The following is a 17,109-nucleotide window of genomic DNA, read 5'->3' on the forward strand; positions in this document are numbered from 1 at the left end:
CCCTTTAAGGTGACTCCCATTCTCCCCTCTATCTTTTTCTTCATAAGAACCCTTTGAATAAAGTTATTTTGAGAAGTATTATTCCTTATCCTAACCATTACATCACACATTCTTTCATACACACGCATTTTGAATCAACAGCGTGACATATTTATTTTATTTATTTATTTATTATATTTCTATACCGCCTTTCTCCCGTAGGACTCAAGGTGGTGTACAGTCAAGAAAAATATAGACACACAAACATCATAAAATTGCTAATTAAAATTATTACTTAGTTTGGTCAATCAAATAAAACCCAGAATTAGATAACATTTAAAAAATCATTCACATGTTCGTATGTTTAGCCCCGCCTGTTGGAACATCAGGGTCTTGAGGGCACAGCGGAAAGCACGGAGATCAGGGATATTCCGTATCTCCGGGGGCAGTTCATTCCAAAGGGTTGGAGCCCCCACAGAGAAGGCCCTCCCCCTGGGAGTCGCCAGTCGACATAATTTGACTGACGGTACCCTGAGTAGTCCCTCCCTGTGAGAACGAACTGGTCGGTGGGAGGCTATTGGTGGCAAAAGACGGTCTCGTAGGTACCCAGGTCATATACATATGACTGAATGCTCTTCTAACACACATTCCTGCCAAGAAAATGTAAGTTTTCTATATGAGGAGATGTGTAGCATGAGAGAGCATGGCTGATCTAATGGCCTCTTATCAGGAGTATGAAATGATTCTCAACATTCAACAAAATGTACAAAGCTTATTCTCATTAGTCTGAAACCACAAAGCACTCACTTCTCAGGAGGCAAAAAGTTTAAACCATCCTAAGAATCCTTGCTACCAAATCAGGCTTCCCTTCGTAGTCAATACCAGGAAACTGTTCTTGAAGCTGTTCTGAGAATTTTAGCTCTTGCAAACTTTTGGAAAATACTTTTACTCATCTCAGAAATGGCCTACTACTTACTGCATTGGCTCCACGGAAATTTTTTAATTGCACTATTCTAATAAATGGCTTTGAATGCTGCCTAGCCATGATAAGTGCGGATAAATATTTTTAATATTAAATTAATATTTAATCTTACTCTTCTGGTAAGAGGTTTCTTTCACTACCCACTAGCAAAACTGTACTACATGATTTAGCCATTCTAGAGGTCCAAAACTTATCCATACCTTGTCTTTTGAGAACATGGTTTTGGGGTGTTCGTCTTGCGTCCTTGATTGCCAAGTCAGATTCGCCAAGGCACTAAGACACATTTCTTTCAAATCTTTAAGAAAAGAGACACAGAAAGGAGACCAGCTTCTTCAATAACATTCTATAGTCTGAAATAAACATCAGGAGTTAAGAGAGGTGTGAGTGAAAAAAATGTTATAGAGGAAATTTCAACATTGGTTTAATAATGGGCAAAGAAGAGAGAAAGATAATACTGTATATCTTGAGAGAGTCTTGATTGTGTATAGAGCTAACATGAGAGCTACAATGTTAAATCGGATAAATTCAATTATTTTATGTTCCTTTTAGTTTTGGTGATACAGGTAGTCCCAAGTTAACAACAAAACAAGTGCTACTTAGATTGGTCCTCAAAGTTCTGGCCATCACAGTGCCCCTACAGTCAAATGATCACCATCCATGTGCTCAGCAACCAGCATGTTCTGCAACCAGCCTGGATTTCTGACCATTGCAGTATCCTGCAGAAACAAGACCAGAATTTGTGACCTTCCCTGCCAGCTTCCAACAAGCAAAGTCAAAGTGGATGCTGGCAGGAAATAAAAAAATATAGTCATGTGCGGTCCTCACTTAATGACCCATGATGATTCATTTAATGATGGTAACTGGGGACTGCAGAACTGCTGTTGCTAAGCTGTGCAGTCATGTGACATTGCATTTTACCATCACTTAGTGATAGAAATTCCAGTCCCAATTACTGTTGTTAAGCAAGGACTGCCTGTAAGGCCAATATTTTCAAAAATGAACAACCAATAAAACCAGGGAAGGGAATAGGCCAGTCAGAGACCCTATGTTTGCATGTAGACCTTCTAATCTAAATGGGCTAATGTTATAATCACTGCAGCCCAAAAAAGCTGGACTTTGGTTAAAAAACCCCCCAACTTACTCTGCATCTAGAAAACCACCGAAAACAGCTGTAATATTGCCAATCAGTTTTCAGCCCCTGTTCCATAGATATCTCATACAGTGTTAATGGCTTAATAACTCCTAAAATAAAGGATTAAGAGTACTGAAGACAATCACATCTCCTGTACTTTGTAATTTAAATATGAAAGAGAATGAGGAAAAATCAAGAATAGAAACTTTTTTCTACCAGCTTACTTGCTTGTTTTCTTAAGAAATATGTGTTCCCACTGTGATGACAAATGTTGCAATGGAAACTGTAGTTCGTCATAAAAGGAAGGCAGGATCTGAAACAATAATTCAGTGATTGTTCTCAATAATTTTCTTCCAATTCAGATGGAAGAAAAATGTACAGTAACTTTATAAACTCAGTAAAGTAACACATGGGCAGGTTAAGCCATTTACCAAAAACAATTTTTGCAAGACTCTTGCCCATTCACCCATACCTCAAGCATAAATCTAGAGGCAATATTAATAAAAATTCTGAAGAGCTACATTGAATTAAAAGCTAACTCGCCTACTAAATGCTTAAAGATATCTTAAGCTCTTCTCAAATAATAGAGGAAAACTGTAGACACACAACCTGACTCTTTCCAACTTTAGCAACTCAGCACCTTGCTGCTCCTCTCCCTCATCGATAGACATAGATAGAGACAATAAACACAAAAACAGATAAGTTTGTTTGGTCCTTTTTGTAATCTGAACATCAAAGTCAAGATCTCTGAACATAAAGTCTTCAGGCCAACTACCAAATTTGGAGCCAGTGAGAAACACTCTCATACCATGTTACCAAGTGACACAAACTATTTTCAGAGTTTCAGCTGAGCCTGCACTTTCTTGAGACATCTGAAGTCAATGCTTGCTTAGCTCTGGTTTTGTATGAGGTGCTCTATAGAGACGGATTAGAATGGTTTCAAATCATGAAGTAGGTAGAGAATAAACCATGCTTTCAGTCTGTTTATTTTTATGTGCACTGGACTAAGAATTGGCCTGTAGATGACAGCTCATAAAACCCCTTAGGTTTTTTTTTTAAGATAAATGTCCTATCACTCTGCTGATTAACTACATAGATGTTTACAGCTTTAGGATTATTTGTTCACAATGAGCCAGCAAAACAACATTTCCCCACTCAGCTTTAGCCAAGGCTGTCAAACATTTCAGAGAAACAGCTGCAAACAAGCAGCCTCAAATTTTCATGGAAATTTAAGGGGAAATATGTAAATCCTCACCCCGCAAATACTTGAATATTCTACTAAAATGGCTGGATATACTCAAAACCAAATGAATTAAGCCAGGGTTCCCCAATCTTTCCAGCTTTGCGGACTGATGGGGGGAGGGGAGGAGAGGAGGGAAAAGAGAGGGGATGGTTCCGTGCGAGCGGCAGCAACCCTATCACTTCCTTGGCCCAGTTTGGAATGACTTAAGGTCCAGTAGTGAGCTGCAGCCTGGGGGTTGGGGACCCCTGAATTAAGCATTACAATTTACACAGCACAACTGCCTTAATTAATATACACAGGTCTTAGTGTTCTTAATACAGCAGAGACAGGAAAGGAAGGTCCTCAGCCCGTAACATCTTAGTAGGAAGATGTGTTTATGTGTATTTAAAAACATCTATAATATTGTGTTACATCATGTTCTGCATAATCACAATTAATTAAATAATCTACCACTGTCTGGGTTCACACAATACAATAAGCCAAAGTCTCATAAATTGGATTATCATTTAGGGTGATATCTAAATTCAGGCACATGGAAATCACAAGCAGCCACAATGAAGTCTAGAGATATTAAACTGAATCACAAAACTGATATTTTAAAATGGCCTTCTAACATCTTGTGGCAGATGTTAAGAACTGGAAAAAGTTTTGAAAGCCTGGTACACAGCCATTTGATGCTGGTTCATACTCTGGTATTATCGTTTTTCTTCTATTAAATGTCTCTTGCAATGTAATAGGAAGCCATTTTTTGTTCCCATACAGGATGTTTTTTAATATATAGTAATTGCCAATAGTCTATTGCTAAACAACAAAATAAAATGAACAATCTCAGTTTTTGTTTGTTTGTAAAGAATTATGTAAATAAAATGTTAATGAAACTAAGCCATTTTTATGTAACAAGGGAAGTGTCAAATTCAACTGATAACCACTAATTATTTGAAACCAACCTCAGATATAAGCATATGCTGCCCTCTTTTGGAAAGATTGGAGAGAATATTTTGATTACTTCTACTGAACATCTGTCCCTGATCAAGAGAGATTCTATTAATATGCTGGTACTACATACGTGGTATCAATGCCAAATGTTTCTGCAGTGAACCACTTGGTGCAAATTCCACACTGCAGTTCAATCTCTCCAAGTTGTCTTCCATTATCCTCATCCACAGAACTAGCTTGATTATCCATGACTTCTGAACCATCGCCCACACCTTCCTGTAACAACATTTGCATAAAGGTAACAAAAAGCCACCAAGATCAGTTAAAATATTTTCCTTCCAGTAAGCATGAATGGTTTGTCTCCCTATGAAACCACTGTATACCCACCTGCTCAACTTCATGGATGAGATTTCTTTACATTATCTCGTTCCACATTTTTTATTACAATCCAGGACATATATTGTGGGACTAAACACAACTGCAAAACTAACACTTGATTCTGATTTCAGTATCTTGGATTTTTACCTTTTTGTCAAATCAGCCTTATTTAGTATGGTTATGTGAGCTTTGATATGAATATTCAATTTGATTGAAATATCTCTTCAAACTGAATTCCTAAGATGATTTATCAAATCAAGTACCGTCAAATTAATTTAAAGGGTTGAAGGAATTGCATAAATGTCTATATACTTTTTCCCAACAGAATTTTTAAGTCCAATCAGCTTCAATTGCAAATTACACTGCCATTTACTTTTCAAACTGGAAACAAAAATGCAATCACTTCCAATCTGCATACATCTATTAGAAAGATTTTAACATACACACATCAATAATGAAACATAGTTTATATCTACAGTGCAGGTTTTGTTTACACACCAAGGCATCCTTTCCACTGGATGATTCTGTTTCCAGGGTAGCAGTGACATCAGCTAGAGATGCATCACCCCTGAAAGACATTAAAAGTCATTATTACAGGTTTATAACTTGTTTTATTAAGTGTAAATGTTTAAGAAAACAAGTCTATTGATTCTAGCATTTAGCATTTTTAAATTTAAACTGAATTTGGAGTTTTATATGCTTTTGTTTTACTCCAATATCCCAAAAAGCTGTTTACCTTTATATTTACAGCGAACAACTCACTCCCTCCCATTACTAACAGGCAGGAATCACATAGTTTAATAAAATGCTATTATTAAAAGGTAAGATAGAGAAAAGCTGATTCAAAGCAAACTATCTTTTCTTTTTCTTGAAAACAAATCAAAACTATAGGATGCTATTTTTTTACATATTTATCCTTTTAATCAGAAGTACCAGGGTTGCTACTTCTTTTAATCAGAAGTACCAGGGCTGAATCTGCTTTGACAAACATTTCATTGACTCGGGAAAATGTAGATCTAGGTGTACAAACCATAGCTCTATTGCAATATTTTTTTTTCAATGGTTCTTAAAAGGGAAGGCTTGAGTCATCTCAAGCATTTCTATTCACTAGATTTTCTTTTATGTTGAACAGTTAAGGAGGGCTCACTGTGACAGACACTTCAATTTGTAAAACTGTTTGTTGGCAAATATGCATATTTTTAGTCAATTAAATGTGTAACTCATTTTTTTTCTCACTACAGCATATATAGTAATCATTCCTATAATTTTATCCCCATAATTTTATCATACAGGTTAGCTTTGGAGGGATGTTTTAAGGTTGGTTCTCAGAACATGGATAAATATGATATACTCCAGTTGATCTATTCTCAACTATTCTCCAAGCACCAGATTATGTTTAAACTCAGTGGAAAGCTATAACCCAAAACAGCTATCAAAAACCACAGTAAAAAGACTAAATTACTTCTCAGTCAGGTAACTATAACAGACCTGACCTGGTATTTGCCAATAAAGAAGCATAGCAAATGCCTTTATCCTAGCCTATTTTTCCTTTTAGCTCAGTTAATTGCTCAGAAGCAATACTCAATGGTTTTAAGCAGAAAGATGTCCTTCTCACCATCACTAATAACCTCATACCATCACTAATAACCTCATACTTTTTAACAAGAGAACAGGAATCAAACCCGGGAGCTGTTTTACAATCACTCCTCGTTTAGTGCCAAGTAAACATGTGACTGACAAAGACAAGCTGCAGTCTCATTCAGACTAAGTTCTCCCACTCTTGTAGTCAGATGCATGGATTTTGGTCCTAAATTTGCACATTGGTTGGAAATTAAATTTCTATTTCCACTGTATTTGTGAATGGTTACTAACCAAAGTAGCCACTAAATAAGAAGGGGAGGCATAGCATGGGATGGGAACCAAGTTACGGTCTAATCAACACCAGCCACATATTAAAAGAAACAGAAGCAGCAGAGAAGAAATAATGCTGGAGAAATATCTAGCCTGATTCCAGAGTAGGGAACAGCAAAGCTGGTGACCCTGTTATTAACACAGCTGCCTGCAATTTCTGCAGGTTCGAATCTTACCAGGCTCAAAGTTGACTCAGCCTTCCATCCTTTCTAAGGTAGGTAAAATGAGGACCCAGTTTGTGGGGGCAATAAGCTGACTTTGTATAAATATACAAAAGTATGAAGGCTATTGCTTAACGCATTGTAAGCCGCCCTGAGTCTCCGGAGAAGGGCGGCATATAAATCAAATAAAAAAAAAAAATTTACAAGCATAGCTGGCTGGAGAATTCTGGGAATTGAAGTCCACAAGTCTTAAAACTGCCAGGTATGAAGACCTCTTGAGCTACACCATAATCTGTTGATCCATGCTTTAAATATTTCATATGCCGTCTGCCTGCTCATGCAATATAGTCAGCCAGAAATTGTGGTTTACAGCTCAACAAACCCAAGAGGCAAGCAGACCAACATATCTGGTTATTGGAATCAATAGAGATGAGAGTTCAGGCTGCAGCAAAAGGCGAATGCAGCTGTATGACTATAGCCAACCCCTGCCCTACAGAGAACTTGGGTCTCTTATGTTCCCAAAGGAATCTGGAAGTCTCCACCACCTAAAAACCGGCAGGGAACAGGGCAAATGGAGGTTGTCAGGACTAAATTAAATGAGACAGCGGCCTGACTAATTGCAACTGGCTGGGAATTCTGGAAACTGTAGTCTCAACATCTGGAAGGGAGACAGGCTCGTTATTATCTCGCCATTCAAAGCTTTCCTGCAAAGCCGGGATTCGACGGGCAGGCAGAAAGAACCCGGAGGGAGTTCATTGGGCGGAAAGTCAAAACTCTGACCAATGAGAAGCGGATCCGAGACCTCCGGCCAATAGGAGTGCCCCGCTGGATTTTAGACTCCTAACCAATAGAAATGAAGATTCCAATTTCGATCTCTTTGACCGCCATATCGCCAGGTCTCACCCGGTCTCCGAGTCCCCCGTTCCCTGCTCAGTTGGCCCCGCAGCTTCCCCAGCCATCGGCTCCGGAACAGCCGGTGGGGTGGCCTCCCCTTCGCCTCCATCCTCAGGCGCTGAGGCCCCAACTCCAGCAGACGCCATCTTGCACTAGAAAACACCTCTCGTGGGATTATTCGTGCGTAATCTCGCGAGAGCTATTCCTGCTCTCCTTTTTTAAAAGGGCTACGTCACTATCTTTTTTTCCCTTAAAGGGGCAATGCCACTTTTCTGATGACTTGAAAGTAGCACCTGGAAAAGTAGCATTGGAAATGTTATATAGAGTTTCAGAAACTCCCTCTCTCTTCTATTCTTAGTTTAAATCTAATGGGGGGACTTGGGTTCAGCTTATGCAGTAATAAAATGGATAGCTTTTAATTTCCTTAACTATCCTAAATATATTCTATTGTATTATATTCTATTGTATTACATTGTATTGTAATATATTATCTATGTTTCATATGATATACTAGCATATATAGCATATATATGACTAGCATTAATGATGTTACCTAGTCTGGGTAATGAAAGAAAACAAGGAAGCTCAGAGAGCACCAAGGTCCCCTCATGTCAACCCTGAGCTATAATATTCTTCTTTATTGGTATCATATATAACAGTGCTTTATTTTTATTTCATTGTTTTATTTCTGGCTTGAGCCAAAATAGTTTCGATCTGTTGCTTTACCATTATGATCCAATAATAACAACAACAATAACAACTGGAAAAAATCATGAAATATCGCAACCTGGCCATAGAAACTATGTGATTATGGATGAAACATGTAGCAGTGATACCCATTGTCATCGGGGCACTTGGTACCATGTCCAAGAATTTTATAAAATACATCAAGAAATTGCAGCTTCCTGCAATAACACCAGTGCAACTGAAAAATACTGTGCTACTCGGAACATCATACATCTTAAGAAGGTACTTGGTTGATACCTAGGACGCTGGCAGCAACCCATATCAACCATCAGCGCCAGTCAATAATATTTGTGATACATTTTTAAATGCAGTTGACTGAGTTTCATGTTTAATGAATAAAGTATATAACCATGATAATAGCCTTTATTGTCGTTGTACATCATGTATACAATAAAATTGGTTTAGCCTCTACTAGTGCAATCTATAACAGAAAATACAAGACAACATGAATAGTATAGAGAATAATCCTTATACAACTAATTGGGTAAAAAAAAAACCAGTCATACGTGTCCATATGTATTGTGATTGTGTTTAGGAGTCTGACAGCCCATGAGTAGAAGCTGTTTTTAAACCTGTTTGTCCAGCTGGCTGTACTTCGATGTCTTCTGCCTGATGGTAAAAGTGAAAAGAGACAACGGCCAGGGTGTGAATCATCCCTAAGTATCTTCCTTACTCTGCTGAAACAGCGAGACCTGGCGATGTCATCCAGTGGTGTTAGAGGGCAACCAATGGTTTCTTGTTCTTGTGATCACTCTCTGTAGTGCCTTCCTGTCTGTAGCTGTTAAACCAGCATACCATATTGGTATGTGAGGACACTTTCTATCGTGGACTGATAGAAAGAAATCATCAGCCATTGTTCCACCTGATTTTTTCGCAGGACTCTGTTGAGCCTTACTAACCACCAGGGACGTGTTGTTTTTCCAGGTGAGATCTTGACCAATAAGCACTCCCAAGAATTTAAAAGAGGAAACCCTCTTGCTTCCAGAAATCCAGCATCATCTCCTTTGTCTTGCTAGTATTTAGATGTAGGTTGTTTTTTGAACACCATGTGGATACCTTCTGGACTTCTTCCCTGTATGCTGATTCATCCCCTCCAGTTATAAGCCCCAGCACCGTTGTGTTGTCTGCAAACATTATTATGATGTTGGGTGGATTCGAGGATATGCAGTCATGTGTATACAACGAGTAGAGGTAGGGGCTGAGCATGCAGCCCTGAGGAGAGCCTGCCCTGAGCTTCAGGGTGGAAGATGTAAAGGAACCAACCCTTACTATTTGTGGAGGGTCCATCAGGAAGTCTTTGACCCAGTCACAAATGAGGGAGGGAAATTCAGGTCAGTCAGCTTTTCAGTGAGAATGCCTGGTAAGATGGTATTAAAGGCCAAGTTATAGTTTATAAAAAGCATTCTGACATAATTCCCAGATTTACAGGTTTTTCCCACTTTCCCCACCACCCCATCTGGACTTGCAGCTTTGTTGGGATTTATGGCCTTCAGCACAGCTCTCACTTAAAGTTCATGGAGGGTGAGTGGCTGGAGATTAGAGGGCCTTTGAGCTAGAGCCACAGAGACAGGTCTTTTAACCTCAAAGCAGGCAAAGAAGCTATTCAGCTCCACCACCAGCAGGGCATCAGCATTGGCTATTTTCATCGAATTTCCCTTATAATTGGCAAGATGTTGTAGCCCCTGCCACACCTGTCTTGGGTTATTATCTGCCAGATGCTTCTCTACTTTTTGTTTGTATTTCCGTTTAGCCGCCTTAATGCCTCTCCTCAAGTTTGCCCTGGCCTCGTTGTATTCATCTTTGTTTCCTGCTTTGAAGGTGGAGTTTCGGGCTCTCAGAAGTGATTGTACTTCTGCTGACATCCAGGGTTTATGATTACTGTAAACTCTAATGCACTTATTCACTGTTACATTGTCTGTGCATGTTTTAACGTATGAGACTCCAAATGTTCAAATATATTCTACTCGGTAGTCTCAAAGCAGTCCTGCAACTGGCAGAGTGCTCCCTCTGGCCAGATTTTAACAGTTTTCCTGACTGGCCATATTCTTTTCCTAAGGGGAATATACTTTGGGCACAATAGTAGAGAGAGCTGGTACTCAGATGAGGAAGGAGGATTGCTTTATATTCCTGTCTTATGTTTGAATACATATGGTCTAGAGTATTCTTATCTCTGGTGTTACGCTGCACATACTGCACAAACTTAGGGAGAACAGACTTTAGACAGGCTTGATTAAAATCCCCAGCCACAACAAAAGCACCCTTAGGGTAAGTTTGCTGTTGCCTCTCGATGCTGTCAAGTAGCAATAATAATGTATTATTGCTGAATCCATTCACTGCATTTCAGTCTCTCAGTGTTTTTATTTGTCATTCTCTGTATGTGGTGGGGTTGCTTATGAGTTATATGCTGCACTGATGTGTAGAATGATGTGGTGGAGAGAAACACACTATAAATAAAAAAATGTATTAATTTTGAGGCAAAGTTTATTTCCATAGTGTCTTAATGCTGAAATTTATTAGGCCTGTGCTGCATTTCTAATTCACTCTTTGTGCTTTGGAGCAGCTTAAAACAGACTGCGGGTCAGAACTATACTTCTACTATTGCAGCTTTCAAAGCAACATTTGACAGTCAGAAGGAATACATCACCTTAAAATCTTTGCAAAAGTACATTCTATTTATTATACATATCTTATACATTATAATATAAAATATTTAGCAATTTTAAATATCTCCTCCTCTACTTTTTTAAAAAGAAAACTTTACATATAAACCATAGTTGTTTTTCTAATCAAATATGCATTTTTACCTTACGTTAAGAATGTAAAAACTTATTTATAACTCTTTCCATAATACAATGCACCATTTTTATTTATTTTATTTTTTATTTTATTTTGAATTTGTATACCGCCCTTCTCCCTGAGGACTCAGGGCGGTGAACAGCCAGATAAAAACATCAGATACAAATATTAAAACACATTTAAAAATATATATAGATTTGGCCCCATTAATTAAAACGATAAGCAAAACAAAACAATTAAAAAACCCTTAAAAAGAAATTAAGCCAGCCCGGCTTGTTGAAAAAAGAAAGTTTTAAGGGCACGGCGGAAGGCACTGAGGTCATGGATTCTCCTTATCTCAGGGGGCAACTGATTCCAGAGGGTAGGTGCCCCCACAGAGAAGGCCCTCCCCCTGGGGGTCACCAGCCTACATTGTTTGGCTGATGGCACCCTGAGGAGGCCCTCTCTGTGGGAGCGCACGGGTCGGTGGGAGATTGTCGGTGGCAGCAGGCGGTCTCGAAGATAGCTAGGCCCTATGCCATGGAGCGCTTTAAAGGTGATAACCAACACCTTGAAGCGCACCCGGAAGACCACCGGGAGCCAGTGCAGTTCACGCAGGAGCGGTGTTACATGGGAGCACCACGCTGCTCCCGTCACTACCCGCGCTGCTGCGTTCTGGACCAGTTGGAGCCTCCGGGTGCTCCTCAAGGGGAGCCCCATGTAGAGAGCATTGCAGTAATCAAGGCGAGAGGTTACGAGGGCATGAGTGACTGTGCACAAGGAATCCCGATCAAGAAAGGGCCGCAACTGGCGAATCAGGCGAACCTGATAAAAGGTCCCCCTGGTTACAGCCGTCAGATGTTCCTCCAAGGACAGCTGCGTATCCAGGAGGACTCCCAGATTGCGAGCCCTCTCTGTGGGGGCCAAAGACTCGCCCCCAATGGTCAGTGATGGAGTCAACTGACCATATCGGGATGCCGGGAACCACAGCCACTCAGTCTTGGAAGGGTTGAGCCTGAGCCTGTTCCTCCCCATCCAGATCCGTACAGCCTCCAGGCACTGGGACATCACTTCAAGGGCATCGTTGGGGTGGCCTGGGGTGGAGATGTACAGCTGAGTATCATCAGCGTACTGATGGTATCTCACCCCAAAGCCACGGATGATCTCGCCCAGCGGCTTCACATAAATGTTGAACAGGAGGGGCGAGAGGACCGACCCCTGAGGCACTCCACATATAAGAGGCCTCGAGGTCGACCTCTGCCCCCCTGCCAACACGAACTGCGACCGGTCAGAGAGAAAGGAGGAGAACCACCGTAACACGGTGCCCCCCATCCCCAACTCTTCCAACCGGTGCAGCATGATACCATGGTCGATGGTATCAAAAGCCGCTGAGAGGTCTAACAGGACCAGAACAGAGGAGCAACCCCTGTCCCGAGCCCTCCAGAGATCATCAACCAATGCAACCAATGCCGTTTCCGTGCTGTGCCCAGGCCTGAAACCAGACTGGAACGGATCCAGATAGGATGTTTCCTCCAGGAATTGCGGGAACTGTCGCGTGACCACACTCTCAACAACCTTCGCCAGGAAGCGAAGGTTGGAGACAGGACGGTAGTTGGCCAATATTGCTGGATCCAGGGACGGCTTCTTGAGGAGAGGCCTCACCACCGCCTCCTTCAAGGCCGCGGGGAAGTAACCCTCACTCAACGAAGCGTTGATAACACCCTGGAGCCAGCCTCGTGTAACCTCCCGGGAGGCCAGTACCAACCAGGAGGGACACGGGTCCAGTAAACATGTGGCCGCACTAAGTCTCCCCAAAATCCTGTCCACATCATCGGGAGTCACAGCATCAAACTCCTCCCAGATAACATTCTCAAGACTATTCCTCGTCACCCTGCCCTGATCTACCCAGTCAGAGTCCAAGTCCCCCCGGATCTGAGCGATTTTGTCATGCAAGTATTGTCCGAAATCCTCCACCCTGCCTTCCAAGGGATCCTCCCGCGCTCCCAGATGGAGCAGGGAGCAGGTTACCCTGAACAGGGCGGCCGGACGATTCCCTGATGACCCAATAGAGGCAGAAAAGTAATTAAACTTTGCCGTCTTTATCGCCACTAGGTAGGTCTTAATATGCGACCTTACCAGTGTTCGGTCAGATTCAGCGCGACTGGCCCTCCAACCGCTCTCTAGGCGTCTTTTCCGGCGTTTCATCTCCCTCAGTTCCTCGGTGAACCAAGGAGCCGCGAGGGATCGACACCGGGTCAGAGGCCGCAAAGGCATGACTCGATCCAAGGCCCCACCAGCCGCCCGGTCCCAGGCAGCTACTAGGTCCTCGGCCGAGTCGTGTGCCAGATCATCAGGAATTGGCCCAAGCTCCGTCTGGAACCTATCAGGATCCATCAGGCGCCTGGGGCGGACCCATCTAATTGGGTCCGCCTCCCTGCGGCGGGGTGTAGCGGTACGAAGGTCCAGACGAAGGAGTGAGTGATCTGACCATGACAAGGGTTCCATATCTATATCCCCTATAACAAGATCACTCAACCACTGGCCAGAGACAAAAATCAAGTCTAGGGTGTGTCCCCCCCCCCGTGAGTGGGGCCATGAACTAACTGGGTCAGGTCCATGGCCGTCATGGAAGCCATGAACTCCCGAGCCATCCCAGACGTTTCACCAATGGATGGCAAGTTGAAATCACCCATGACCATAAGCCTGGGTGTATCAACTGCCACCGCGGCTATCACGTCGAGTAGCTCAGGCAGGGCTGCTGCCACGCGGCAGGGAGCCAGGTACGCAAGCAGCAAGCCCATCTGAACCCCATGACCCCATCTCACGAAGAGGGACTCACACCCGACAATCTGAGGCACAGTGGTCTCCCTCGAACCAAGACCTTCTTTAATAATAACCGCCACCCCCCCCGCCCCTCCCCTGGGCTCTCGGTTGATGGTATGCTCTGAAACCTGGTGGGCACATCTCGACCAGAGGGACACTTCCCTCCGGTCCCAACCAGGTCTCCGTAATACCTGCCAGGTCTGCTCCCCCCTCCTGGATAAGATCGTGAATGAGGGGGGCCTTATTTACCACAGACCTAGCATTGCACAGCATCAATCGCAGGCCCAGGTCCTGAGTATCTAAGCCACCTAGTATCCAAGGGGAGCCTTGGGGGCCGGGGCGCGCAATTGCTCTCAGACAGCGAGTGCGTGTCCCCAACACATGATGTGGCCCCCTGCTCCCGCCATATCTGCCCCTCCCAGCCACCGTGCAGATGGTATTTCCCTCCGCCCCCTCCCCATTCCCTCGTGCAATGTCCTCCAAACCGTTACCCAGTGCCGGGCTCGGCTCTGACCTTGGTGGATTACCCCCCCCATCCCCTTTGGTCGTCCTCCCGGTTCCCCTTAAAAAATTATTAAAAATCCTAATTAAAAAACCCCTTAATCCCCGCTTTGAAACATGCCACCTCTCAGGGCTCCAAAGCCCGTCCTTAAGGTAGGCCTTTGATAACGTGGAAGGCCATCGCCGCGAGAGGGGGGCATCTCGCAGCGCAAGCAGGTCTGTCGTGGTATAAGCCATACATAGATGAGAGGTAAAAAAGTCTGGTCAAGAGTTTGATAAATAGTCTAAGATGTTGGAGCAAGATGGATCTCAAGGCCGGTAGCTGGACTCCACTGCCCTCTCACTGCAGTGGGAGGAGTCCCGTGTCATTTCATCAAGATTGGAGGTAGGAATCCAAGCCACCCTCTCACGGTGGCTAGCCCAGATGGAAAGGGCTTAGGAAAGTTAGATGGTCTATTCCTCCATTGATGAAAGGCAGCAACTCCCTCAGCTCCCGCATGACAATTGCCCAGACACCCTCCAGCTTGGGGCTCAAGATGAAAAAAGGAGCCAGACCATAGAGGCATGATGTTATTAAGCATATTTATTAAAATTACAGAACAATTCTATTTGTATTTGGCCAGAAAATCCATCACTCTCAGAGAACTTCACTCTCACATATAGTTACAAAAACGCAAAGATATACATTTTATTTGTTTATTTTATTATTAGACATCTATGCTGCCCATCTTGCCAAGGTAACTCTAGGTGGCTTACAGTCATGCGATTAAAATACCATATAAAACAATATGTTAAAACATTAAAAACAATAAATAAGAACCTTACATTTAAAAATTCAGATAAAATTTGATTAACCATGATAGAAAAGAAGGGGGGAAAATAGCATAGAGAGGAGCTGGGGTCTAAATAAATGCCTATAAATCAGAATATAACTATATGAGAAAAAGAAAAAATGAGATGTGTTATTTCAAGCTACAAGAACATATTTTGTGGAATTATTTTGTAATGCAGCCTTCCTAAAAATCTTGCCCCTCAAGATAGTCCAAACATTGTACCAGAATTTATGGAAATAGATTATATATTTGCTCATATTCTTAAAAATATTACATTATTACATTACTAAGAACATGTGCTTTTTTTTTACAAAAACTATGTCAATTCTAGATTTTTAGAACTATATATTATCCACTTGTGCACTCTGATATAACATAGTGTTAGTAAATTCTCTGTCTAAAAAAATACATTTTACAAATATATTTTCTTTGAGCATCGTTTCATGAAATTAATTTTCCCCTTAGTTATTCAACCTCAAAACTGGCTTCTAAAAATACCTCCCTATCTTCTAGGTATTTCTTTTTAAAGAAAACTAAACCAATTATTCATGTGTTAAGTTTCTCTTTGAAGTTACTGATACATAATTCCCATTATTTTCAGCAGCTTTTGAATCTTGATAGTAAGACTTTTTGAAGTACAAGCTTGCTTTACAAACTAAATGATCAAGATATGTTAATTGATTGTAAAACATGTTCTTTAGGCTTGAAGTGCTCAGAATGAAACATGAAATGCTTCTGAAACAAAATCTTCAAACAGATTATGTAATTTGAAGGGACTGACATATTTTATCTGTACGGATTAATTTAATTTGATCTTTTCACTTTGAAGTTGCATATAGATTGTATTCAATGCAAAGAACCTTTTTTGGGAAGACTTCAAAAGAAAACTTGACTAACAGCAAACATATAACAGCTAGTTCTAAAACAAAGAAATTAAGAACTTTTGCCCATATATTTTTTAATAATTTAGAAATATATACAGCTCAAATGAAGTAGCTAGGGTTTAGCACTTCGGAGTATCAGCTATCATAGATCACACAGCTCTTGGTAAAAAATGCTGTTGGATGACATCTGGAAAAACTGTCATGTAAAAAGCTAAAATTTCAACCTGCTTCCATGTAGATTAAAATAATTCTTAGTTCATCAGATTTCCCAATTTTCTCCAAACTTGGTTAAATAGTCAAACTTGGATTTTCCAACTCTTTTTCAGCACTTAGGACAGCAGTCTCTTCTTTCTTGCAAAACAACTCAGTATTTTGAACCAAACCCCAATTGCTTCTTTTGTATTTTGGAGAAAAGAAAAACTTCTGCCTTACAGTAACAGGGGATATCAGTACTGGGCTAACCAGTCTCTCCTTGGTCTGTTATTGGAAAACCTATCATGGAGCAAATAAAAATTGGAGCTTCATAAAAATAGTAACAATCATGCAAATGTTAATAGACTCAGATCACTGAAAAAATAGTTGCAATTATTCACTTTTTCTTTTATTCCTTTCTCCTTTTTTCTTCTTTATATTAGTTTGTGTTAATTTTTATCCTTGTTTAAAAATATGTGTGTATATTATGTGTGCATAAAATGTCTGGGTGTTCAAAACTATGGGCAATTTACTAAAAGTAGTGTATGGTTTTGCCATTAGGTACCAGTTTACCTTTTGTCTGTTTCTTGAACTGAACATATTGAAATCCAAATCTATTTTTCATTAGCTGCTCAGGATTATAGGTACCTGTATGGGATAGAGGATTGTATAAATTGAATAAATGTATAAACAAATCTTAAATAAAGAAATAAATAAAAATAATTATAAATAAATATT

The 17,109-nt window shown here is 41.1% G+C and overlaps 1 protein-coding gene across 1 annotated transcript in view; it reads right to left on the bottom strand.

The window, feature by feature from the left end:
• Positions 1-7,762, bottom strand: part of ASH2L (ASH2 like, histone lysine methyltransferase complex subunit) — a 28,497-nt gene extending 20,735 nt beyond the window's left edge. Inside the window, exons 1-5 of the mRNA XM_070952198.1 lie at positions 7,626-7,762; positions 5,149-5,218; positions 4,403-4,548; positions 2,318-2,406; positions 1,162-1,256 (exon numbers count right to left, since the gene is read on the bottom strand). Of these exons, the coding sequence (XP_070808299.1) occupies positions 1,162-1,256; positions 2,318-2,406; positions 4,403-4,548; positions 5,149-5,218; positions 7,626-7,762 (537 nt within the window). The remainder of the gene's footprint in view (positions 1-1,161; positions 1,257-2,317; positions 2,407-4,402; positions 4,549-5,148; positions 5,219-7,625) is intronic.
• Between the last annotated feature and the right edge of the window lie 9,347 nt (positions 7,763-17,109).

Source organism: Pituophis catenifer, unplaced genomic scaffold (genome assembly GCF_029215685.1).
Source record: "Pituophis catenifer annectens isolate HBS135680 unplaced genomic scaffold, rPitCat1.0.hap2 SCAF_12, whole genome shotgun sequence".
In the NCBI taxonomy this organism is placed as follows: domain Eukaryota; kingdom Metazoa; phylum Chordata; class Lepidosauria; order Squamata; family Colubridae; genus Pituophis; species Pituophis catenifer.